At 41.6% G+C, this 27,364-nt stretch overlaps 1 protein-coding gene across 14 annotated transcripts in view; it reads left to right on the top strand.

The window, feature by feature from the left end:
- Window positions 1–27,364, top strand: part of da (transcription factor daughterless) — a 78,269-nt gene that overhangs the window by 43,215 nt on the left and 7,690 nt on the right. For 7 of the 14 annotated variants that reach the window (XM_018451319.1, XM_018451315.1, XM_018451325.1 and 4 more), the window contains exons 1-3: window positions 7,760–8,381; window positions 21,732–21,813; window positions 24,915–25,051. In XM_018451319.1, the coding sequence (XP_018306821.1) occupies window positions 7,899–8,381; window positions 21,732–21,813; window positions 24,915–25,051 (702 nt within the window). In that variant the 5' untranslated portion in view covers window positions 7,760–7,898. Of the gene's footprint in view, window positions 1–7,759; window positions 8,382–19,921; window positions 20,175–21,731; window positions 21,814–24,914; window positions 25,052–27,364 lie in introns of those variants that run through there. The other 7 variants (XM_018451318.1, XM_018451317.1, XM_018451313.1 and 4 more) reach the window with 3 other exon arrangements.

Below are 27,364 nucleotides of genomic sequence, written 5' to 3'. Positions count from 1 at the left end.
GCGTGTGTCAAGATGTGGCGGGTAGGTGGGAGAGCCTTGATTTTAATATTACGTGTTTATGCAAAATCAGAGAGATATTCCACAGCGGAATCTCGATCGGGGCATTTAGGGCATTTATTAAAAGATGAACGGTTATTAATGACCTGATTGTAGATGTATAATACGTTCCTAAGGAATCTATTTCTAATGGGGAAGGTCTCTGCTTTTCTCTTTGTTGTCTTTTCATTCTATCCTTTGTCTGTCGGCACTCAAACGTCAAACATGCACGAAAGAACGACAGGCGCCAGTTTTATTTCTCGATGATTAAGACCGGAAACATAAAATCTTGTATAACGCATAACGCATAAGAAAATGAACTAATCAAAGTCCTTCATTTCCTTTCTTTCCATGAAATAAAAGATTCTGATTGAGGTTGATTTTTTACTCATTATGCAAAGGCTTGTGCTCTGGCCTAATCCCTTCGATCTTTTAGAGATGTTTAGTTAAACATATATCACCTATAAAAAGCGCATATTACATATAAAGGCGCTGTATGGCCACTTAGAGTTCTAATAACTAAGTTCCTTCGGATCCCGCTTCGTTCCATGAACCTGGCTATCAGTTTTTCTCTCCTGCTTCGTCCCTTATCTTTTACCTTTGCGCCTTCCTCTCTTTCTCCTTCTTTCTTCAGTTTCTCCCTCTCTTCGTTTGTCTCCTCCGTGCGCGCCGTCGTCATCGGCGACAGGCCGTCTGGCTGGTTCTCAGGTCTCTTTCCAGGTATTATCACGTTAGATACAAAAATCGCAGACAACTCGAGCACCATCGCGAGATGCATTCTACTAGGAAAGAACGTTCACTGCGTCGACGTGATATCTCTTAGACAACATCGTCTCGTCCTACTCGCTTGTTCGATCTTAGCTATCAATTTCTTTCTGCTTCCCTCGTCCTCTCGTTTCCTCCCGATCTCCCTCACTTCTCTGTCTTTCTCTCTTTTTCTAACAGATTGCATTACGTTGTGTCGGCGGCAGGCAGTCTGGCCAGTTTACTCTTCAGTGGCTAGTTTACCTCTCTCTTTTTCTCTCTGTCCTTCTCCCTCTCTCTCATTCCTTTCCTAGCCGTTCATTCTTCTCTCGCGCACCTTCACTGTCGCTGCATTACCCACGGACACGTTTCGTACCTGTCCCTCTCGTGTGTGCGATACCTGTCTTGCGTGCGTGTGCGATACGTTCCTCGGTTCCGACCGTCTCCTTCGCTAGCCAGTCCTTTAAAACCGGTACAGTACCGATAGAAAATATATATACCGCCACGAACACGCCCTTTCGCCGTTTAATCGGTTTTTCCTCTTTCTCGCGAACGGTTAGATATCGATGCAATTAAGCCTCGAATTCCTATCAGGGCAGAGTTCGATTAAAATGGATGGCGGAACTAAAACTTTGTACTCCACCCTTTAAACTCTCTCTTTGTTTCCTATATAAATATGTTACAAAACATGGACATCATGCAACTACAAGATCGTTATGTAATTGCTTTTTGTTGAGAAGTTTTACTTTGCGCGATTCATCGTTCATTTCTCTCTCTTGAGAAAAAGAGAGACAACGGCTGGTTTCGCAATGTGATCTCTATGCTCGATCATTCTGCGCCGTACAGTCCGGCTCGTTAAAAGTGAACGTTCTTGTTCCGCCTGTTTCCAGCAGAGTCGTATACGTGATTCGATGACGAGAACGACGACGACGACGATTATATGTTACGGTGTGCCTATATGTAACGCACACGGCGACTAGATTGAAATCGGTACGGAGAAGAAACCGAGCCGAACTGGTTGCACATGAATGGGACCATAATCATGCGGGGACGACGAGTCGCATACGCTTACGAGGGTCTTTGAACCACCAGAGAGGTATGCTTTTTCACCACCTTTCCTCTCCTCACTCGGCCGCGTTCGCAATATAAATTCACGCCCTCGAATGGATTGAGATTTTATCCGATCGTAAATGTCGGTCGATCTCGCAGCACTCTCGCGCTCATTTCGCGCGATCGCAGATCTGCAATCTTATGTTTCAATGAATTACGCCGATTACGATCGAAACGCATCGTGCGAACTCATCTGCGGAAGATAAAAAAAAAATCAAGTCCTCGTGATTCTCAAATTTAATAATTTAATCTCCTCAATCGTGTATGTAGGGACTCTTGCCACTTTTTAGTTAATCATATTTTTTCTAGAAAGCGAACAAAATTCTGTGCAATCAATGCTAAAAAATATAAGAAAATAACAAATACGTATATAGAGTAGCAATTAATTTTTCTTTTTCATATCGAAAATAATAGTAAGATTTTATGTTTACTAGAGTCATAGTTAATTCAGAAATATAAATTGAATTATTTTTTCCTAAAGATATGTATGAGAATTTTCTAACTCCCCACGTTATTAGCAAGTTACACCGACGTGAATAGATAGATTCACGCGTGCCTCGAAGAATCAAAATTATAGTAATAATGGGCATCACTGATACGTTGATTATTATTACACAATCCACATAATATTTCGTCTTAATTTTATCGAGAATCACTCAAGCCGGTTCGACTTCTTTATTATCACAATTTGTAGTGAAAGAAAAAATCAACCTGCCGTGGTGACGTGGTTGAATTATTGCACGTCGCCGCAATTCGATTTGAAAGGACATGCCGTCGTTGTCGTCGCAAGCATCGAGATATCTAGGTGAAGGTGTGCGATTAGGCATTTCGCGGACCGCGGCAGTGGTACATTTACCAGTTTCGTTGAGCAACCGGTAAGGCGCGCATTGATCGACGGGAATTCTGTATCGCCCGCTCGCTCACTCACCTCATTGCTCGATTTGCTACTGCACTTCACTTCGCGATCCGATCCGGATCGATGGTGAACCACCTACTTGTTATCTGCATGCGCGTTACCGCATTGATCGCGCGATTAGTACGTCCATTATATGGATAGAGGAAAAGGTAATACAGAGGAATACGCACGATATTCCATTATGTCATTGAACCGTAAAATGCGACGTTTAATTCTGTGGCTTGAAGCGCAATATATTCCAGTGATACAAACACAGATTACTCCGGCCATGTCACAGATTTAAAATCTTATATAATTTTCGAAAATTCATCGCTTAGTGTTCTAAATATCTCGATTGTTCTTTTTACAATAGGTCTGTTTTCTGTGGCTGAACTCTCTAAAATTTACTCTCTAAAATTTTTGAAGTGGAATTTCTAAAGAGTGAAATCTCACTTTTAAAAATTGACAATTGGGTCACTCTTTTTCAACATTGACTTAGTTGTTAGTTTTTATCACTCTTTAGATTTAGATTTTACTCCAAAGATTTTAGAAAGCAGTGTACACTTTTGGACCTTAAAGTGAGATAGGTACATGTTTGATATTTGGCGAAAGTGAAAAAGAGAGTTCTAGTTCAGTCTAATGCAGAAATAGGAAAAAAACAGATCTAATTATCGTAGCAATTGTAATAGATTTTGTTGAAAATTTAGATATATCGGAAAGAGATATCGTGACGTGACGATTATCGCGAGTACCATGATTGGCCCTTGTTACAGTTGACCTCAGACTCTTTCGCAACGTTCACCTTGACTTAAATCTCGCCAGAGGTGATTTCGTCGCCGTCACTGTACTCGCGGTGTCCGCTTGAACTTGCAACACCGAGCCTCTGCCGTTGGCTTCCCTACCTGTTGCACGTCGGACCAGGCTGGTTTTTCCTCGGGTTTACCTCCCCGTTTCCACTTTGCGTCGCCGAGGAGCTCAGCTGCCACGGAGATCAGAGTCGCGTCTGGAATTGTGAAGGCTGTGGACATTCGTTTCGTCGCACTCGCATCTTTACCCAGCATAATTTTCCGAGATCTTAAACGCCCCCGCGTAGTTTCCGAAATAGATACTTCGGAGTTGTACTTCAATTATTTCTCATGTGTTATTTTTACATTATTTTACCACTACTACTATTTCAAAAAAAAAAAAACGATCAAAATGAGCAAAATAAAAAAATGATAGATACTACTCTCTTTGGAGTGGAATCTAACACTAGAGTGAAATCTCAGTCTTAGAAATTGGCAATCAAGCCAATTCTTTTTTAACACTGGCTCAATTGCCAGTCATTTTCACTCTTTAGAATTAGATTCCACTCTAAAGATTTTAAGAGAGTATATCAACGTAAAATAACCGGCATCTTTGTCCGCATTCATCTATAATGGACAAATAATTAGTAGTTAAGAATACGTGTGGATACTTTCATTTCGCACAATTGTGTTTCAAGCGATCGTCTTTGTTACCATCTCGAATTCCGCGGCATTGTTTATGAAAAATCGACCTCGATCTTTTCTCTCCAGACGATTCTCAAGCTCTTTAAACGTTCGCACGAGAGAGTCGCGTCGAAGATCCGTTGGACCTTGACGTCGTTGATGTAGCAGCGGATTCTGTCCGCCGAGAATCGATTCCATGAGCCGCGGAAGTCGGAACAAAGGAATCGATTCACCCAGTGGCGACCACCTAATCCTCACAAAGCGCCTCACGTCGCCACGAAGTCGAAGTTTACTTTTCGTGCTCAAACATAACTCGGGGGCTTTCGGAAGCGCGTTTGCGCGACGGCGAACGTAGAGTCGACGGCGGGACGTGGGGTAGGAATGAAAGCCGTGACGAAGAAGGTGGGCGGGCGGGCCAGGGAGGGTTAAACACACATAATCCACCGTTTTCCGCTGTAACTCGTAACTCCCGCTCGTATTTTCTGTCGTTTCTCTCTCCGGTTCTCTCCTTCCTCCTCTTTCTGCCTTCTCCCATCTCGCTCCATTCGGCCTCCTCTCCCGAAATCCCTCCGCGGATAAACTATTTCTGTATCCCCGCAACGGTGCCCAACGAGAGATGGAGAGAGAAAGATGCAACGGCGTAATGCAGCGAGCTGCATCTTGGAAACTTCGAGAGAACCGAGTACTGTCGTGACTCGATGGGCGATGCGGGCCCACTCTTTTACGAACTAATGACGAATTACTCTTGAGACAACAAGACTTTTTTCTGCTCGACAGAATTCATTCAGACGAGAGCAACCCTCTCCTAAACTTAACAGTATATCTCTTCAGTGAAATATATCCCGCTTGTCTTTTATTGCAATATGCTTTTAGGTTTCTCGAGTCTGCCAAATTTAGGATTACTGGATTTTATTTTTATTCCAGGGCTGTCACAAATTCCTCATTCTAAAATTCCAAAACTTTTTCCTAATATTTTCAATAATATTCAAAAATTTTTTCTATTTTTATCCTGATTAGAAACGTAACACTGTAAATTATTATTAATTGTTAAGTTCATAGTACTAAAAAACTGCGTAAGTATGATGTTAATTTTCTTTAAAGTCAAAAATTTTAATTCCAGAAAATTTCGCAAAATTCCCTGACTTTTCCCTGATTTCTCTCATCGTTTTCCATTTCCCTGACGTTTCCCTAATTTTCCTGCTTTCCAATTTTATGATTCCGTATTCGCTCTTCGACAGACATTTATTTGAAGAACAATTGTAACGTTGCGAAATTATTCTTCAATATTGGACGCAACGCAGAAGGGATAGGCGAATTTTTCCGATTTTTTATAAGGCGAACAATCAAACATTAAGCATTTTGCAAATCTAACGAGTCGCAGTCGTGCACCGACTGCGAGAAATGGTGGCTCGATAGTATCATATCACGGCCAATGCGATGGCTTGGAAATAATGCTCTGATGCTGCGCCGAGGTATTTGACCCCTTGTAAAAAAAATGAAACAGAAAGTAAGAGGCGATTAAGATATCGCGCCGATCCACGATTAATGATCCGGCGTGAATCGAGGGGCAGATAGGCACTGTTCTAAACAACGCTCGCCCCCTCGAATCAATATCCGATTCGGTTTACATTTTTCTATGATCTACATTATTATCGAGCGAACGTTGCGCTATTAAATACTATCCGAGATATTATACAAGCTTCTGAGGCTTAACTCTAGTAATCGTGGAAGCGTTCGAGTTTAATTACGTCGAAAATCGATAGAAGGAAACGATAGGAAGTTGTGCGCAAATTCTGTAATTTGATCAATATCGGAAACATCGCAAGAGGGATCATAACAATTTATATCAGGAATAAAATAGACGTCAATCATTTTAATCGCCATATTGAAACTTTATGCTATTACGCGATAAATCGCAATCGTATCGCTCGGCAATTTCGTTCGGTGCGGTTGTCCCGAGCTTAATTCCCACGATTTTTTAGCGTGCAGACGTTACTTGACTCTCACGCGGAGTGCAACGCTTGCATTTCGTCTACGATGGAGTGTATACGCGCGAGAGACTGCAAGAGCGTCTCTTGTGGGGTCGGGCCGAGAGAAGCGGGGAAAGAAAGAGAGATAGAAACGTACATGCACGGAGCGAGAATGCATCGATGCACACACGCACACACACACACACGAGTAAGGACTTCTACGTACGTACCGCAGGGGGGGAGTAAGCACACTTGCTCTGTGTATCGTCTGGTGGAGGGGTGCGCTGGACCCCAGCCTCCTCCGTGCCGTGTGCGGTGTGTAGCCTACGGAGTCGGGTAACACAAAACCAGTCGTCTCTCTACTGGCTAACCAGCTGGCTGTTTTACCTTCTAATCCTTTCTCTTTCTCTCTTTCAATTGTTTCCGCTGTGGGACGTTCTGTGCGCGAGTGCAATCCCTGTGTACATACTGTAATCGCTGTTTGAGAATTTTATGTGTATCAATAGAAAATTCTCCAATGTGGAGAACGTAGCAAACAGATCGAGGGAACACCGCACTGCGAAAACCGTGTGTTGTGGTAGATTCGTGCATGACACCGTATGATGCAATTACATTCGTGTCAACACGAGTACGCGTATTACGACGGGCGAGATTCGACCAGCCCGAGAAAGCGTCGAGGAATCGAGTGCGTGTATAGACACGGTCGTGTTTTGCAAAAGTAGCGTTGCCTCCTTTTGGCGCCATGATTCAACGTATTTAATTGTTACGCGAATTATTTATTCTAGTCGAAGACTTTTCGATGTTATAATTTGTGCAATCTGTTTCATCAATACAATTTGTTATCGACACCCATTGCGACCTCAAACGTGTCAAAGGCGATAATTTTATCGTTCAACGATGAATTCCGTCGATTTGTCGAGCCATCAAAAATTCCATCTCGTTTTCCGTGACGCAAAATCAAAGACGATTCTTCCATTGCGAAACTCGGGCGTTTCGCCTCGCGACTTTCACTAGCGACTAACGATTATCGCGAGCAAAGAATGTAACAAAGTTGAGCTGATCCATCAATAATCATCGATCGTTGCAGCCTCTGATCAAGCGCCGCGCGAGCTCTCGAGTTTCACTAAATGTTAATTCGTCGTGTATCTGGCGTGATAAATAGCGACCGTGACGCTCGATGCAAGGCCGTTTCGTCGTTACTACGGTCACTATTTGGACGGTGACAGAATCCACGCGATCGCCAAGCGCGACAGGGTGTGCCAGCCGTGTGAAAATTCGACTCGCGAATATTGGAAGACGTTCAAAGGTGTCCGTTTCGAATACACCGACGACGAGTCGCGTCGGCAAATCGCGACGGATTGGAAGAATTACGCGCATCAACGCTGGAACTGTGTCAAGGCGGCGAGCGGTGATCAGCGGTGAACTGTCAAACGTATCGCCGCGACAGTCACCTGCGATTAATTTCATCTCTCATTTCACATGCCGTCACCGACCGAGAGGAGTCCCCTACAAAACATTTTAAACGACGAGTGTACCGTGCAGTAACGAACACCGCAGATGTTCCACGTGATTTATAAGATCCCGCGATTTTGTAATCCACGAGGATAGCTGGTTACAAGTCAGGTTTTATTTGCACAACGTCAAGACGTGTCGAGCGGTGGCGAAGGAAATTACATGACTACGAACGGAATCGAGATGGATCGGAGTTTCAAGAACAACGCGGATTTCAAGATGAATCAACAGAACTTTAAACTGAGCGATTTCGGGATCGACGTGAAATCCGGCCACGAATCGAAGACCACTGGTCAGAATAATCAATGTAAAACTCGGCGAAGTGCTCAGGTCAGTCAGCGGTACATTCACGCGGAGAATACACACGTGCGGCAGATTCCGATAAGTCCTGGGCAACTCGCGAGCGGCTCGAATCTGCTGCAGGTCGTATGCAATCGTTCTCGCGCCAGTCCGCTGATGACGTCCAACAGCAACCAGCACAGGAACAACCCAAGTCAACTTGGACAGTTGCAAAATATTGCTGCGGCGGCGGCGGCAGACCGATTTCAGACGTCCAGTCCGAGCAACCTGTCCGGAACCGGTCCGATCATGCAGCTCAGCTCGTCGCCCAGTTATTGGAAACAATACGGGGGGCAGGAAAGCGGGGTAAATATAACGAGAAGAATTGAAAGGAGGTGTATATCGTGATAGCGAGTGTATACCGTGGGAATACTCTCGATCGCCATTACAGCCAAGAACAATGCGACAAGCGGAGAGATTTTGCAGCATGATTATCTTCGTTGTTTATTAGAATGGATTGATTTCGCGATCGGCAATGTGTGAATATTGTGTGATCGGATGGCGTGCTGCGCATCGATCACATAGCATCGCAATAGCTAAGACGCGTCAAACCGCTAATGATAAATTCCTATCGATTTCGGCGTTACCGAAATCGCGTGTATGAGGGTGTCCAACGCGTGTTGGAAATCTCACGGCTCGTAAATTTTAGGGCGAACCAATGTCTTGCCACGAACGCATTTGATATTATGACCAGCTGAAATTCATGTGATATTTACCATTCGACCACGGACATTGTGTTTACGACCAGAACACCTTCTCCCATGTTAGCGGAGAAAAACACTTAATTTTTAATTCTTAAAAGAATTAACTTAATACTTATGTGTGACTTCGAATTGTGTTATTTATCACGCTTTATATATAATACTATTGCTAAACACACACTAGTAAAAAATGCCATATTCGGTCAAGGTTGTTTTTCATGCTTAATAATATTTCTTATGAATTTATACAATTTTCATTTTAAGTAAACTGTGCATTATTTACAAATTTTATAATGCTTATTGGCATCAAATTATTAAGTTTTCGAAGATGCGTATTTCCATCAATAATATTAAATTGTTTGTCAATTTAATTTATAATATCACTACTCCAATTTCGGTTTAGGAAGTCTTTCAAGACTGACAAATAATTAGCGCATAATTTGCTTGTATTGAAAATTGTATAAATTTACAAGAAATATTATTAAGCACGAGAAGAACCTTGACCGAATATAATAATAATAATAATAATATAATAACTATTGTGGTATGAAAAAATACAAATTTTAACAATTTCTGAAAGCATAGAATATGGCACTTTTTACTCATCAGTTGATTTTTGTTTAATATTATCTATATTTTAAAATTTTTTAAATTTATCTTTAAAATACAATAGCGATGCGCAACTTCTCGCGAAGGAAAGCGGGATACTACTTGGTCCTGGCGATCGCTGAGACAGGAAATGTCTCTTGAGGTTCAGCCTCGACCTGGCCGTACTTCAAGTACCGTGGCTGCCGTGGCTCTCTAGTATCTAATGTTTGTCTCTCTCTCCACATGGAGTTGTATTCATGGCGCGTTTCGCTCACAGAGCTAATTAGTATGTGCCGCCTTGCCGCGTATTAGGCGGTGGTCACAGTTGCATACGAAAGACACACACGAAGGGGTACGTCTCGTCCACTGTCGTCACCTGTGAAAGAATATCTCCACGGAATTCCAAGAATCTCTTGTCCCTCATCCGTTGCCGATATCCGTTGTTATTTCCGCTTATGTGTGTTTTTGTATTTTTTTATCTATGAGTATTATTTCGACAGGAACAATCTTTTTATCGACTGGTTAGCAAAGTTTTGTGTTAGGTGAAAAGAATTCCGAAGAAATCGGAGAGTCAGCTGGTGTCAATGAATCAGATTATATCGTACTGTCAATATCCGTTTGTTGGTACGTAATTGAAAATTTGACGTATCATCGTGGTTGAGCATCCGGTTAATTTACTGTAAGCGGATACAGCCCGTTATCGCGATTCAATCATAACTCATCCGACGTATGTATCTTGTCTCTCTCTCAATTAATGGGAATTAATTGATCACTGCGGTTGTTAATGCTAGCAGGTGTATTCTACTACCAGAGTTACAAATAAATAAGAGCAGCTCTAGCTCTCTCTTGATCGGAGAAGCTCTTTGATACACGTCGTCGTCAAGACAATTATATTAATTAGATCGTGAGATCGTTAAAGTGCCTGCGATACCTTTGTGCGCATCGTAGATACGTTCTCCTGACGTCGACGATAAGATTTATGACTGCCATCGAAATGTATATAGCGTTTGAATAATTATGGCTTGGGAAATCAGAAGAAGCTAAATGTTTTCAAGATGGGAGTTTCAAGATCTTTTTAAAAGAAAATTTCCCTGAATCGTATGAATAAAGAAATTGCCTAATTATAAGTCTCGAGCAAAAAGTAATTATGCAAACTATAAGAGAATTAACCCTCCGTCTGCAATCTGGATCTTTTTTATCCAGCTCGTTTTTTTTACAGTTCTAAACTTTTAAAAAATGAGAAAAAATTCAGAGTTACTTTTCAACATCTTTATTACATTATCAAATATATATATATAATATATATAATATATCTTACAAGATATTTTAAAGAGGGGAGAGGGGATAACTGTAAAGATGCGTTGTGTCTCTTCGTAGAGTTCCGCCTCTTTATTTCTCTACCTTTTTATTATCAATTTACAAAGCTTTTAATTGACTTTGAATTAATATCGTGTGGCGTGAAAATCCCAAAGTTGTGAAAGTTTTTGATTCTTCATAAAAAAGAATGATGATATTCTTCCCGTCATATCCCTTTTACAATAGCAAACATTTTAATAACTTTAGATTTTAAGTCCTATGTCACAGCCTATTTACAATACTAATTGAAGCCATTAGCGGCTGAACAAGAATAAAACCCGGAGGGTAAAGCATGAGAGGACAAACGTAAGCATGAAGTTTGTAGTGAAGTTAAATACCAGATAATTCCGAATGTCGACGCGTTTATAGGAAGATACGAAGGATTCGGCTTGAAGGACGACGTTGGCAGCCTCTCAAGACTGGTTTCCGCAGTTAATGTCGGGCTTTCGCAGATTTCCGTCTCGATAACTGTAATCGTAAAGCGAGCCATTACGGTAATCTTAGCCTCGTTCATACGGATTTGCTTCTCGCCGCTGTACTGTTCCGATGAGCTTAAATTCTCGTTCGTGCTTCTCAAATTTTACGGCGTAAGAATTAACGGCGAGGGATGATCGCGCGCAAATTCTTTTTGCGGGTCGAATTTTTACAGCGTCGTAAATTTTTCGGTTTTTTAATAACGAACCACACAAAGGTGGAAAGATGTGATATCGCTCGGGCAACCTTGAAAATATTGCCATGTTCGGTCAAACATGGAAAGGCATTCTGTCGTCTAGTTAACATGTCGAAGGAGCAATTGCAATTACGAAACGATTCTAACGAGTTGTCGGTGGTCACGGAAAAACGTGAACTAATTATCGCATAACTAGGCTGCACGCTCTTTTTCTCTCACTTTTTTCTTTTCTTTTAACTCGAGAGTATTCACCTGATTTTTTTTTTATGTAAACAATCACATGAAGTATTTTATACTCCAATTAAAATTATTATTAACAACATATTGTCTATTACTGATTGTTTTCTGATTTATTAATATTTGAAAATATGGATTAAAGAAAAAAAAATATGTTAAACAATATCCGATCAATATTTACAATTTACATTTTTTCTCCGTTGTGATAAAAATATCTCAGGTGATTATTCCCGATTAAGTAATGATATAAAATGATCTTACAAACTTGCATTCTCTGCGGCTTTGCGTACGGGACAAAATTAGATATTATTAAAGCCATAATTTCCGATATTTCAAATACGAAGTTATATTTGGAATGAATCTAGACATATAAATGGAGTTAGCGCGCTTCTGCGCTGAGTATTTAATAGATGCATAACAATGTAATAACGGCATACTTGTACACGTCCTGTTTCGAGTTTGACATTACTACGTTACTCGCGGTCACATGCAGGAATGCGAGCTGATCTCGTTGCGATTCGCAACGTCCCAGCAACATCTCTGTTGAATGGCCACGCGGATGTAGGCGATCGTTCGGTATTCTCTACACGGTAATGCAGGAGAGGATGGTTCTTCGTTCCTGTCGACGTATCCTATCGACCGACGGAACTGCGTGCCGCTTGTAATTCTGCGCAACGTCGTCTTTTATGCGAGGACTTAAATCACATTCTCGAGAAGTGACTCGGTTTCTCTCTCTCTCTCTCTCTCTCTCTCTCTCTCTCTCTCTCTCTCTCTCGCTCTTCCCCGGTGGTGCGGCGACACGTCGATGTATATTCTCTAGCGGGTGATCCGAGAGAAGCGGGCGAGCAAGCGGAGCTCTCACGAGAGAAGCCGATTCTATGGATTTGATCCTTTTGCGGCGGTCTGACTTTACATGGGCTCAAGTCGCATTCTCGTCGAGTGAGTCGACGCATTATAGCAGTTGAGAAAGAAAACCGAGTTCGCTTGCCTTCTCTCATTGTTCCTCATGAGCTATTGTTTCTACATCGGTGGTGGATGAGTTCTTCCAGTGCGTTTTTCTTCCCTTTTGTAACAAAACTGTTGCCTGCTTCTAGTTTGATAGTTCTAGTATTAATAATAATAACAGCTAGAGGATAATTTAGCGATATTTTGTCATTGAGTGATTGAACCTAAGAAAGATAAATCTGAGTCGTATATTATTAAGACTTGCTTTGGTCGAAAATGACATTCTTCTCTTATTTGTATTCGAATCCAAGCAAGATAAATCTAAAAATGCTTGCGTGAAACTCCAGATTTTTACAATGCAAATTTTAGGGGTGTAATCTTTTTAATAGCACTTAGCTTGATAAAGCACGCCATTATAATCGCCAATATTTGCACTTAATAACAGTTAAAAGTGCTATTTCCCGAAAAAAATAAGTAATAAATTTTCATTCATTTGCAGTTAACGAGTCCTTTTGAAATTCGCGGTGTTTCGAAATAACGAAGTTTTGCAGTGGCAAGTTATTAATCGGCACAAGGTACACAGTGACTGGGACGATGAAGTGAGAAAACGCATCTCGCCAATGCAGTAGACCGCGTTCGCTCGTTAAAAACTATCACGTAGCGCGTATCAAGCGGCTAATTGTTGATTATGCAGTCGTTTGTCTTGGCTCTCACTCGGTGTGTATGCGCGTCGCTGGTACGCCTAATAAATAATGTAAACCGCCTTGGATCTCTGGTCTCTTTTCACGTGGTGTGTCTGACGATGGTGGCATCCATACGGAATTACATATGCACACCTGCCCTATGCGTTATAACGTTGTAAACCGACGGCGGTCGGCGATGGTGTTGGTAACGCTTGCGGAGGCGGGTCGTGCCCATCCCGTGTAAATGGCTTTAAGCTTCTTACGTCAGGTTTCCGCGGGTGGGTACTACTGATAATTAACAATTAGTGGGTACCAATTAAAATGGGGCTCGTCCGGCCGACCGGTTATGCATCCGGAATGATCGTCGCCTTATTCTAAGGAGATTTATATATTATATATCTTCGTATAGAGCTCGTGTCAACTGAAATGTAAGAGAAAATTCAGAGAAAAAATTTATATTTTTAAAAAATTTCCATATTAGACAATCTTACTTGAAATGAACGGTTTTGCCGAAATATTTAAAAATGTAGTTAAAACTTTTGACAGCATTGTCAATATTGTTAAGCGTTTTACATAATTATTTTTGGTTCTATAAAATTATTTTTAAATCTGTTATCTATTAATCTAATTAAATTTTTAGGTACTTTAGCAAAACCGTTCTTTTCGTGTAACTTTAATGATTCTTTTTATCTGTTTAGAGTTAATTTAGAATTTTATTTTAGTCGAAATTTTATAAAGAAGCGATTCATTATTTTTCCAAGACCTTAAAAAAAAAATAAAACGTTTTTTTCGTAAATATTTCGTTATTGCGGCAGCTTGCGGCGTTGAAGGCAATGTAATCGGTTTTTAAGTCGTATTTATGTTGCTTTTTGATCTGGTCGAAACATCTCGATCCAATTTTTTCTGTTTACACAATTGGATCGAGCTGATGACAACGCATATCGTTTTCTTTCAGCCGTGATTAATTCGAAAAACGATGTATCTAAATGAAGCCGCTTTGTCTTGGAGACAGCTCAGCGAAAATTACACGCGACTGCGCGTTTAGTCATCCGACAATTATGGCGTGCCGAAGCGTAGCGCATAAAAATATCTTCTCGCAAAAATCATGGACTCCGCGATTCTTCAATGCAACGCGCGAAAGAAGACGTCAACTTTTGACGTATTCTACGAATAAACTGTCGTAGAAGTTATAACAAAGAAGAATAACAAAGCGTAATTTATAGAATACGGTTCACTGTCCGTGAAATGTAAAAGAATATTCTCACGAGAAATGTACGATAAAATTATAGCCGATAAGGCAAATATTCTTTTGATTGTCGCTAAATTGACTTCTTATCGTCTCTAGATAAATGCGGAATCTTTTTCATACTGCAGCGTAAGCACAACATCTGATCCGGTGACGGATGAAATAACGTCTAGCTAAACAAATCTCAAATATTGCCGTGACCGTGCCTCACCCGAGTTCTCGTCTCTCCCTGGTCGTTCCCTCGGTGATCGTGCTATCTTGATGCTCGCAATGATACGATAAGTGCAATTCTGTGAAATTGGAGCTCTTAATAGATTCTCGCAAAAGGACATCAGATAATTTGATATAACACCATGTAATCAGTATTTCTTAGCACCTCAAAATTACTATTTAAATTTAATAATATAATTTCTTTTCTATAAATCATGACTAAAATAAAATAATATTAAAAAATTGAGATAATATTTTTAAATTATAAATAACGAAAAATATGTTGATAAAAAAAACAATCTTTAGAGGAAAGTCTTATAGTTGTAGTTTCAGATTCAGGATATTAAAACGTTAGAACATGGATGTTAAGAACTTTTGTGAAATAATTTTTCAAAGGAGTGAATATGAATGTTTCTTTATTGTCAGCGTGATGTAATCGACGGTATTGCATAATTCAGCATGTGTTTAATTCAGTTTCGTCTTAAGAAATTATTCAAGGCATGACATCTTCGTAACAAGTGCAAGTGTTCGTTCGGAAAGACGTTCCAATTCCTTGGCAGCCGTTCGAAATGGCGCAACCGGAAGTCGTCCTGTGTCGTGTACATGCCTATTCCATCTACGGGTATTTCCTTTACGACCGCCCGCTTCTTTACCATGGGAACCCATTGCGATCTTGTAACACACGGGGGAGACTATAAGAGGCATAAATTTAAGAAAAGAAGAGACAGTCATTTCCATAGCGTGCTAAACAGCTTTTATCGAGCCACGAAGTTCCCACATTTCTCCCCGCCGTCTTATGAGTGCCCCTATGGGTCGCGAATTAAGATTTTGCACGAGTACCCAGTGTGCCAACAGCGCAAGAAGTTAAGATGACGACGCAGTGTCATTAACTGCCGAGCATAAACGAGCAGAATAGATTCCAAAGTCTCGAATAATTTCTTAAATTGTAAAATTGAATATTGCAAGTGTCGAAGATAATTTTACGATTAGTCGTAAAAACGAATAAAGAAATAAGAGAAATAATATATTATCTTGTATATCGCCTCGCGAATGATTTATTTTAGATAATTGTTTTTGTGACGTACATAAAATTTTATGACGAGCGGATTGGCGCGAGCGGAATACGCTTGTAACTTATATTGCATAATTAAGCGATATGAGAAGTAAGAAACGGAAAAGAGGAATATGTATTTTGATGTTTTTATGAATATTTTATATGAGTAAATCGTCTCTGGCGGAATTCTATCGATTCGTTCGCCCGATGAACGCACCTCTTATCGCACGACTGGACAAATTTTACTTTGAATTGTCTGAATTATTCTCTATTACTGATATCGCTGGCTGTATTTCTGCGTGTTGCCGACAATTTGTGTGTGTGTGTGGGGGGGGGGATTATCACACGCGTGACACGGTCTCTGTACGCTCGCGTGAGTACACGCGTGTATGGAAGCGTGAGGCTGTTGACTGAAATTATCTCGTCATCTACGGCACACGAGGCCCATTAACTACGACGACCGTTGCATCTATGCCTTTTTTTTTTACAAACGCTCTGCTATTAACCCATTATGCCGACAAAGGGGAAAAAGTGGCGTGTAGCGTGGCGAATAAACGGCTCCGCGGCCGATAAGGCTTATCGATTTGTCAATTACATGTGGATTTATTATCGAGGCGTCTGTTCGGGCATAAAATAATAAATCCGGTTTCTGTGCGTCGAAAATTAGTAAAGACAACGAATCGAATAAATTTCAACGGTATTCTCATGACACATTCACATGAGGCGAGAGATCGTTCGATGATAGGAGACGCCTTCATGGGAATTCCCAGGGTCCAGCGGTTCAACGAAAAAAGGAAAAAATTCATTGCTTCGTTCGAAAGGAGCACCTGGTTTCGTCTGTCGCTCCTCAACAGGCAAACGTCTCGCCACAGTAATTAATAAGGGGATAATCGACGATCAATTATCTCGTTGATAGTGACCCTCCGCCTTTTACATCTTCCCCTATCTTTCTCTTCTTTTCTCCTTCTTTTTCTTCTCCTCTCTCTCTCTCTCTCTCTATCTCTATCTCTATCTCTGTACCGCCTCGTCTTGACTATACCCTTCAGCTCATTTCCGCCCACGTGTACTTAATAACGGTCACAGGGAAGAGTCAGTGCGAAGAGAAAGTAATCGTGGTTTCAGTTTCAGAATTTATTTATTAAAATTGTTATGTTTTGATCAGCGAAATTATTCTTAATTATTATTTTACATTGTTCTTAATTATTATTATTGTAATCACATTTCTAGTTTTTATTTTGAGAAGTGTAAATATTACATTCTCTATCTCGTAGTTACAAAGTGACAGATTGCAGTGGTTAAGTCAGTTTGCAAATCGATCTCGTACAGTGTTAAATAAGTCAAGCGAGGTGAGCTGTGAATCACGACTATGGATGTAAAACTTCCAGAATATATGCGGGGATGAACGACGATGACAACGACGACGCGGTTGATCGAGAACGTGAGATGGCTATCACGTGCTCAATTTTCCAAAGGTTTCATAACATCCGTCTCTCAAGGAAGGTGCGTGGTGCCGCACTCCCTTCTGTCCTATTTCAGATCCTCGAAGGCTAATTTCCCTGACAGAGACATTTTCGTTGGTCCAGTCCGGCTTTCTCTGCATCCTCGACCACCGCTGTCTTTTCCGTTTCACCCTCTCGATAGATCGTAAGACCCACGGGGAAGTGAGGATAGGAAAGGAGAACTAAATCAATGTAGGACATTTATATTGGCTGGAAATCGCTGACTCTCCACGGACGACTGTGGACATATTAAGATTTCTGATCCGTCGTGTCGACCGCGGCGACATTTTTATCATTGCGTGTCCTTTCCTTTCCTGCACGTCCTGCGGCGAGGAGGAAATAAAACGTGAATTATTGTCCACGCGGTGTCCCTCTTTTGCCGCTCCGCGCACGTGGTTCAGCCCCCAGTCTCTATGGACTCGGGTTAAAGTAGCCGTTATGGTTTTCGGTGAATAATTTAATGGCCCGTTTAGTGATGTCGGCTCGTGAATATCGAACTACATCTCGATACGCTTAGCAAACATTTTTGCCCGCTCGGCTTGAATTTCGTATCCATTGCTAACCGAGAAAATTCGAATAAATTTATAGCGATTAAACACTAATCTGTATAAATAGAGTGACTGCCTGCTCTGCTCGTTAAAAAATAAATAACTTAAATTTTTTTGTTACAAATTATTTCTATCATGCGCTTTGATCAAAGTTTATTGATTAATTTTTGAACGTTGTTTAAATTCATTTATTTCCTATTGTGATCTCATTTATTACGACTATAAAGAATAAGAAGAGCGATTATTGAAAGAGAGGAGAGAAACATGATATACGAGATCGGTCGTTGTCAAAGTTCCGTGTTTGACCGCGGGTGTCAAAGCAATTCATTTAAATTAATAGGACCAGGGTCCGTACATCGCAGCTTATCATTCGATTAGTACCAGTTTTAACCTCCCTTTCCTGATCGGAGAGATGTTCTTATTTGTAAGGTCGTTATCGACCGGTTTCACCGATAAAGCTCGATACTTTTATCGGACTGTGATTATTCCTCTATCTCTCCCAGATATACTTCAGTGCCAGCGTTGCACGCTCTCAAAAACGATTTCATTTGTCACGCGTATGTCAGCAATAGCGTTCGTTTTTCTTTCTTCATTTCTGTTCCATGTTGTATCATATCAATACAAAGAAGAAGAATAACAGACGGAGCGAATACATGTTTTCCATCCGCGTTGCGATCGGAATCCGCGAACGTTATGGAGCTTTCTACAATAAACCATTACCTAAGTTTTAAATCCTAAGTTGTAAGAAATTGACCTATCATAGTCGATTATTCTTTTCACATTCGATTGTGATTGGTCAATTTTTTACAACTTAAGACTTAAGGCATAGGTAATAACTTATTGTAAGAAAATCCACAATAGATTGACCATCAATCGTTTGTGCCTCGTCGAGTCAATCAATTCCCAGTTGCTCCACAATGAATGGAAACGCACTCTTCTCGTAAAACGCGCGTTCAAGAGTCGCTTGCGACTCAAACCAGAGGGCTAGAGATCCTCAAGTGGCGTCTACAATGAGATTTTAAGATGTAAAATTTAAATTTAACCTTTAAGTAAGAAATTGACCAATTACAGCCGAAGAGGACAATCAACTATGATTGGTCAATTTCTTATGGCTTAAAATTGAAGTTTTACGCCTTAAGATTTTATTGTAGACATCGCTTAAGAGATTGGACACCATACATTTGATTCGCCATATTTTTCAGGATCTATTTCAGATTGAATAAGACAGATTATGCATAAGATAGAAAGAGATATCGGCGCATCTCATTTTATCATGCATTTATCTTATTCTATCTTAAGCAGATCCTTGAAAAATATGTGGTGGACCAATCAGGAATTATCTAAACGATGTTCAATCTCTTTCTTGAGGATCTCTACAGCGGGCTTATCGTCCATGCGGCAGCACGACTCGGAGATATCACTTCGAGGAGAGGATCCCTCCGCGTCGTTTCTTTCACGTAACCGTTGGTTCCATATGAGCGCCACGACGATTGGGTCGCGCGTCGCTCCCACCTCAACCACGCGCTCTCGATCGACGTTGGTGAACGCGCGATACCGCGGCCGACAGTCGCGCGTAGTCGGCCGCGTCGCTCGGTATTGTTTCACGTCAAGTCGAGTTGAAGTTGAGTTGAGTCAAATCGAATCGAGTCTCGTCGTTGCCATAGTCTGAATTCGCACGTGGTTTCACGACTATCGATCTATCGTGAGTCTCCGCGCTGCACTCCGCGCGTAAGCGTAGTTGCGAAGTTCTGACGTCGGCAAAGTTGTACGATTCTTTCATGGCCCAGAGAAGGCGTTAAATTTCGGCCTGGCGCCCCATAGTCCTCGCGTTAGCAGCCGAAGTTTATTCTACCGCCGCCTTCATCCCGCGCGAAGCGGAACGCGCGGCACTTTTCGACGTGTTGGAAAAGCGGGACGAGAGGGAGAAAGAGAACGGAACGGGAGGGTGAAAGAAGACCGGCATCGTGCGCGAAAGTTTTCGGCGCGGTGCAAGCGGATAAGGCAGCAGTACCGTGGAATATTTTAACATATATCACGAGAGAGAGAGAGAGAGAGAGAGAGAGAGAGAGAGAGAGAGAGAGAGAAGAGAAATTGGGACGAGGGGTTGTTATAGCGCGCGATTGCTGCCTCCCTCTCGTTCCTCTTTACTTGGCCAGCTCCTCTTCCGCTTCGTCTTCCTCTCGTTCGCGCGGCAACTCCTCCGCTCGTCGCCGAATCTACATATGCCTTTGTGGTGGTGATGTGCCGTTCTGTATGACGTGACCCGTGTGCTAGGAGTCGGTGTATCGTTCGAATCAACGTTCACACACCCCCGGCCGCCAACATGTTTGTCTGTCACACAGACTACGGCAGCTATAAAATGGTAAATTTACCAAAAATGCGGACTACGCAAAAGTCTCTCGATTGTACCCGTATCTTTGGTATAATCAGAACGATCGATAGATCTCCGTTTCTGTCGCGTGCACTCTCTGTGCATCATCCACTTACACATTGTTTTTTTTTCCATCCCGAAGCTCTCGTATTTATCTTGGTTTAAGGAAAGGGACATGGAAAGGAAAAGAGCGCCAACCATAAATCTATAACTTGGAACTGAGAGCACGAATGTGTTCTGTATGTAACTCGCAGTTCGCATAATCCGTCTTCGGTCCGCGGCTCTTCTCGGAGAGGAGAACATTTCCCGATCTATGTAGTCTCTCGGAGAGACGTCCATAATGGATGAGTAATCAAGTTATATTGGGTAACACCGTTTGCTCGATAGCGCGCTTTATCCTTCATTTAAATGATTGGAGTGCAATATCGGATTAGACAATCGAAAACTTCACTGCAAATCCAAGTGTGTAAAAAGTGACTTCGTTATATGTACAATACATTATTTAGTATTCCGTGTAAAAATGATACTATACTACATGTTTAAATGTGAAAATCTATACTTGTATGCAGTGTAGTGTGTTATTTTTACGGAAAACTAATCACTTGGATTACAATGTTTTTATCATGAAACTATTTCCGCAGTATCATCAGCCTTACATTCGACATATTTCTACATTAACGAGCTCCCAAACTCAACGAGCTTCTAATAATTATTTTATAAACACCGTACTTTCTGACCTTCATCACGTTCTAAAAATTGGAGCACTGTATATCTACCGAGTAAATCTAAGTGTTGCCGATATGAGACAACGCGTTTATCATCACTGGCATTTTTAACACATAAAGACTCAGTTTAACGATTTTTTTTATGAAGAATAAAATTATCACAGCGCAACGCGGCGAATGTCGTTAAATCAGATCTTCTACTCGTCCCTGTGAAGATTGATGGTGTTAATTAGATCGAGGAGGACGACCTAATCTTAGATTTTTATTGATGTCTCCGTTGCGCAAGGATAACCGTGTATATGTATACGTATATGTGTAACCATTTAATGACTCCATCATACCAATTTTCTCTCTCTAGAAGCGTGCGCATGTTCCTCTTTCGCGTCTACGTCGCTGAATTAATGACTATTCTCACTACCAGCTACGACGTTGCTTGGTGTCGTAATAGTCGACCGGGTCTATCGTAAGATCGATGAAGAGATGCGCTACAATACAATGCACAAAGATGTCGCAAGAAACGGAGATGCAACATCGTGCTGGTGTCCGCCTGATAGCCGATGGTGGAGTCCGCGTGTCGTCGCAATTACAGCGTAATTTTTCGCATTACACCAGAAATGCTGAAACGCCGACAAAATCGATGAAAAGTTTCGCGGCTCGTAAAACAGCGCGACGAGAAAATTATATGCGCGGCATTTCCGTTTGTCGCTGCATGTTGATTCGCGAGTCATTCGTTCGAACGAATCGTAGGATTTCCCCGTTTTTTTAAGCCTTGTGCGTTTAATAATGAATTCTTAATTATAAATATTTGCTTTTTCTGTTGCAGTATGGCTCGGATGAATTCGGACAGGACTCGCCGAGATACACGTCGCCGAAGGGTGCCCTTTACGCGGATTCCTATTACATCGGTGAGTAAACAAAAAATGAGAGTTATTAGTAAAAATAAGAAAAATCAAGATATACCTCGTTTCTTTATTTCAAAAGTGATACAACTAAAAAATGTGATTTTTTTATTTTTATCATGAATAAGTTAGGTTAAAAATTATTCTGTTAATCATCAAAAGTAGAAGAGACTAACTTAACTGCACATTCCATTCTGCCAAAATATACTTAAGTTATTCTTAAGAATAAGATTTTACAATTTAAATGTAAACTGTGGTATTTGTGTCATGTAATTCTTGATTAATTATTAATAATACTGGATTTGTTACAATTTTATTATAATTTTGATAGGATATAAAAATCGTCACAATTCAGGAACAGTAGTTTTTTAAGGATTGTAAAACAAAAGTGACATAATATGATTATAGTTTTAAGAGCATATTTTTTGCCAATACTAATATTGGCAAAAATTTAATTAATGAATAATTTTCTGTGAAGTTAAAAAGGAGCTTTTTCCCCTCTTCTAAAAAACTTGATTTTTTTTAGTTTTATCACTTTTTTTTAAAGGTACGTCCTATACTTCAGTTTTACTAACTGCGATAAGAATAAAATGGAATTTTATTGAATGAGTCATTGCATTCTTGAGATCTCTCCGGGCAAACAGACATCACGTAGATTAAGAACGAAATTAGAGCGCGTGGTAACAGACTCGTTATCGTTACTAATTTCACGAAAGTAGTTATATAATAGATTACTGACTTATATCTGTTAATAATCGATATCAGCGGACATGGATGTAATTAAACGAGATAGTGCGAACCTCCTGGTGGGTTCGATAGATCGATGGTTATCTGCGAATCAGCAGTCATCGGTATAGGCGCGGGTGTGTGTACGTCGCGTACGTATACATATATATATCATTTGGAAATCGCATAACGATCCGAATGGACGATAAAAGGAATTTTACGAGCGCACTAATATTCAACTGTTTAACGTTCGCTCGTAAAATTTGCCGCTCTGCCTGTCGCGCGTAAAAACAATAACAATCTCGTTATTTGTTCAAGCGGCGCGGCGGGGCATCGAAGTTCGTCGCTGGATTTCGCGGATATATCCGACACACCGCCGTCGAAAAAAAATTCCACGGAAAACTTCGTCGACGAGATATTGCCAATAAAAGCAATTCTCCGCCGCTTGCTTCGCTACCGGCCACTGCGAATGTTACTTTGTTGTTGCAATGAACGTTTATCGAAGCGCTGGCGTCTTAGTGTCGCTATTTTAGTAATTTTTCGTCGCTCGCAAAAGTCGCTTTTCTTTGATGTGCTTACTCTCTTACGCCATATTATCCGTAATACCGATTTGTTGCTTTAAAATTGATTTACGCGCGGGATTGTTCGCATTGTTGAAACAATTATATGTCGTGCGAATTGCTCCATTAGCTGCTGCTGATTTTTATAAAACTGTAATCGTTTTACGGTTTATTTTAGATTATAACGGATCTTTGAAAAATTATCGTCATTAAGACAGGTGCGATGTACACCGTCACGCTCTATGCTTCGGAGATATTCGTCGCAGCTCTTCAGACTCGTGCAGGAAATCGTTGGAAATTGTATACAAAACTTAACCCTCCGGTCGACAATATGAAATTTTCACCCTTCGTCCGTTTGAATCTTTAAACTTCAATATAGATTTTTATATTGTTCTGTATAAAGATCTAAAAAAAAATTATATACTTGGGAAGCTTTTTAACAATAAACTTTTACTATTACATAAGTTGAATTGTATTTTACTTATTTTTTTACAGATTTATCTATCAGAATTTACAATTAAAAGTCGACTGTGCCTTTAAAATCCAATATTGCCGATAAAGGATTAACATTTTAAGTAAAAATAACAAAGGATTTATTTGATTAAATCCTAAATATCGTGTAGAAGAATGCAGAACACAGGTAGTCATAAAAAAGCCACGTTAATGGAACAAATGATCCGTAGAAGAATTTTGCATGCTTAAATATGCAAATATTTTAGATGATCTTTACACGATGATAGATCTATGAAATCGACGAAGTTTTCACCGCAGGGCTCGTTATTATGGATCAGATGAGAAAAGTAGCAGTTTAAGTACGCTTTCGAAATACGTGTCGGCGCTCGTGGCACCCGGTAGCTGACCGGAATGGCTTATAAATGGGAGGCCACGACGAGGGGGCGAAAAAGTTTTATCAGACATCGAACACCGGTAGTTGGTAGGAACGCCCGAGTAGTTTGGCTTAGTTTCCGTTTTCTCGTCGAGGAGCGCCCGGTACGGGAATTATATCAAGCAAAAGTATCAAGAAATACGTTCCCGAAGCTTATTGCTGTTGTTTTCAACTGAAATAATGGTCCGCGCCGGGTACCGCGTCTATCGGCCCTTATACCGGGTGTGTGTGCGGCTCCACCGCAACGACCCGGGAACCGAGTGAGATGTTGGAAAGCGCGAAATTTCGACTTGGCGAAAGTCCAGGGAAGTTGTATCATACCGCGGACTCGTTCTCGAAATAATTACTGCGGAAGGAATGACATCGCCGCTTGATTAGGAAGTTTGGCGCGACGCTAGTTCGCAGTGGAACATCGCCGTTGTGTTAATCGACCAAAATTGTATAAACATTATGAAGTGCAAGGCGTCCCTGACGAGTGGAAAATTCAATTAAACGCCGCGAGGATGCATTTTAACTCGATTTGGACGCCCATTATCCGGGCACGTGCGCGACATTCTCCGCTCGCTGAACGCCACGTGCTCTATTATTTATTATTTCCCGCTCCAATGACGTAGAAAGTGCTCGGGGTAGTCGACGAGATTCTATTCTACATTGCGATACTTCAATTACATCGTATGAGAAAGAATTTTTACGAACACGACGAGTAGTGACGATGATGAAAAGGAAGCACGTTCCGAAGGTATCTAATAATACCTACGTCGCGCAAAATTCTTATTACTCCATAATCTGTATTAATGCGTCTGTATTATCGAGATATTCTGAAATTTCCCTTTTTCATACGCGGTTGCTCTGAATTGATTATTTAGATCTCGAATATTCGAATAATAATCGGATGACACATGATTGATCGAAACCGCGCCTCTCTCTTGTTGCAGATGGTAATACTACAGGAACCGGTCCCGGTGACCCATGGACGGGTAGCGGCGGTGGTGTCCAACCCCCATACAGTGGATATGCACCCTCTCACCTGGCGCAGCCAGCCTATCCCATGCACCTACCCCACGACCCTATGGTAAGTGATTTCTCCTACCTCTTCCATTCTCTCGTTTCTATCCCGACTATCCCCTTGCCGCGGCCGAATCCGAAGAAACGATCAATCACGCGTGACTCGGCTGCTAGTTCCTACGGAGCCGCCGCGCCGTCACGAAAACGACGTCTCTGGAACTTCGTAATAGACACGGGGATATTCCTTCTTCCATACTCTCTGTCGTCGAACACGACAGTGAGTTCGACGACAGAGGAAGTCGACAGATTAAAACCTAAGCGGACGACCTAATCTCGGTGCTACGGAAGATCGATGTGCCTACCGAGCAGCTTTGGTGACGCTCTCTCTCTCCCCCCCCCCCCCCCCCCCCTCTTTTTCTCTCTCTTTCTGTCCCGAAAATCGACGAGGTCCGACGAAACCTCGATTGCGTAATCGACGTATAAAAATTGAATTCGACGACGAAAGATCGATTCTTCGAACCGGAGAACTCGAACGCCGTAATTTCACCACGAGCTCTCGCATATCGCGATCAGTTGCGGTCGCTGAATTCAGCTCGGCCGGGAATTCTGTTAATTCGCGAACTTTTATCCCGTCGACGTCGTTGTACGTCGAAGCGAACGGATGACTGCTCGAAATGCACTCTTCTCGGACGAAATTCCGAGAAATGCGGAATTCTCGACGTTCTCGACGATTCTCGATCGAGAGAACATCTAATACAAATATACGAACTTTTCAGAGATTTATCGTATCGCGTTTAATGGCTTTCCACGGAACGTGATAAATTTCTAAATGCTAAACCTCGCCGACAGTCTCGGCGATTCATGAATTCACGCGAAGCTACCGGGGGTCGTCTCGAGGACGAGCCGCACGTCGCTTCTTGGTCGGCCATTACTCTTCGACCAACCGGCGTCGGCTCTAATCCTCCTCATCAACCTTCGTGATCCAACGGGCCAGCTGGTGGTCTCTTCTCGCTGTCTTATTTCGGACCACCCGGTTGATTGTCGCGTGCGCTCGAGGAAAGACGCGTTCTCTCTTCATCGTCTCGCTATGGTTGAGAGACACTGTTGACAGTGCTCCACGTACCCGGAGTAACGTCAAATGACTCACTGGCGTCTATATATAGTCCCGACCCTCCCGCTACTCCGTGTTTCTAGTCAAGTGCAGCCTTCGTTTGATTTACGCCGTTCATGGTTACCACGAAATCCTCCTCTTCGTGGCACCTCGTACCCGTCTCTCGGCAGCCTCTCTCTCTTTGAGACAACGAGAGTAGGCTTCTGCTACCGGCGTATGACGTCGTGGTCGTGATGCCTTCGATCGGTAATCGCCGATAGCTAATAAATGACGAGATCGCCAACGTTAGTTTTTTTTTTATTAAAACAATATTTTTTTATATACATATGTATATATACAATAGATTGGAATAAACTTCCGGCGCTCTCGGATCATAAAGTCCAATTTTTAACGTAAAACAAACCATTTTATTGTCGTTCGCGTAGCTACAGTGAGGCATTTTGGCCTACGTGATACGACAAGAAACATCGTAAAGCTGTTGTACGATTTAAGGCGAACGCGTCTAAGAAGGATGGAGTCAAGCGTCATGAAGTAAGATTTCTTTCGGTTACCAAAGATTAAACATTTACGATCTTCCAGTTTAATGAACCCGTCTTCTGAGAACGCCGTCCGCGGATCCATCGAAAAAGAGATCTCGCTGGATGTCTCTAGGTTTTTCTAGTAGTATATCCGTCAACATCCGCCGAAATCTCTCGGTCTCGCCGCGATATCCATCGCTATGTTTCTTCATAAAAGCGTTGATTAAAGGCGACGTTTTACGTGCGGCACGTACGTCTCTGTAGGCGTCTCCCGGGTACTCTAATTTGTTGATAAATACACTATGCTCCATAGACCGTCGGCGGTGGCTTAAAATTAGACTTTTACGAGCGATTTCAGTAGGTGCGAGAGAGCGCTATCCCACGCTCGGCGTATCCAATATCAAAGCTGGTCGAGGTGATCTATTATAACCAGAAAGACGCGCTTGAAGCAATCGTACAAATCGCGAGAGCCACGCGACTCCTGGAAATCACTTGGAATTCTTGTAATGGAGACCTTTACCGTTTGTAACTACACAGGATAAATCAATCCAACGTTTCGCGCACGCACGAACGCACTCAAAGAAGACATCCCTTCTGAAATCCTGCAGAATCCCTGACACCCTGAAGTCCTCCTACGACGAAATCCACGAAGATAAAGATTGAGATGCGTAGACTAACGTCAAATAGAGCAAATGACTTGATTATCTTCCTGTTTCACAAATCAGACGACGTTTCTGCGAACCTATAGAAT

Source organism: Mycetomoellerius zeteki, unplaced genomic scaffold, assembly GCF_001594055.1.
Source record: "Mycetomoellerius zeteki isolate Tzet28-1 unplaced genomic scaffold, Tzet1.0 scaffold31, whole genome shotgun sequence".
In the NCBI taxonomy this organism is placed as follows: Eukaryota; Metazoa; Arthropoda; class Insecta; order Hymenoptera; family Formicidae; genus Mycetomoellerius; species Mycetomoellerius zeteki.
This window is presented reverse-complemented; position numbering and strand designations above follow the sequence as displayed.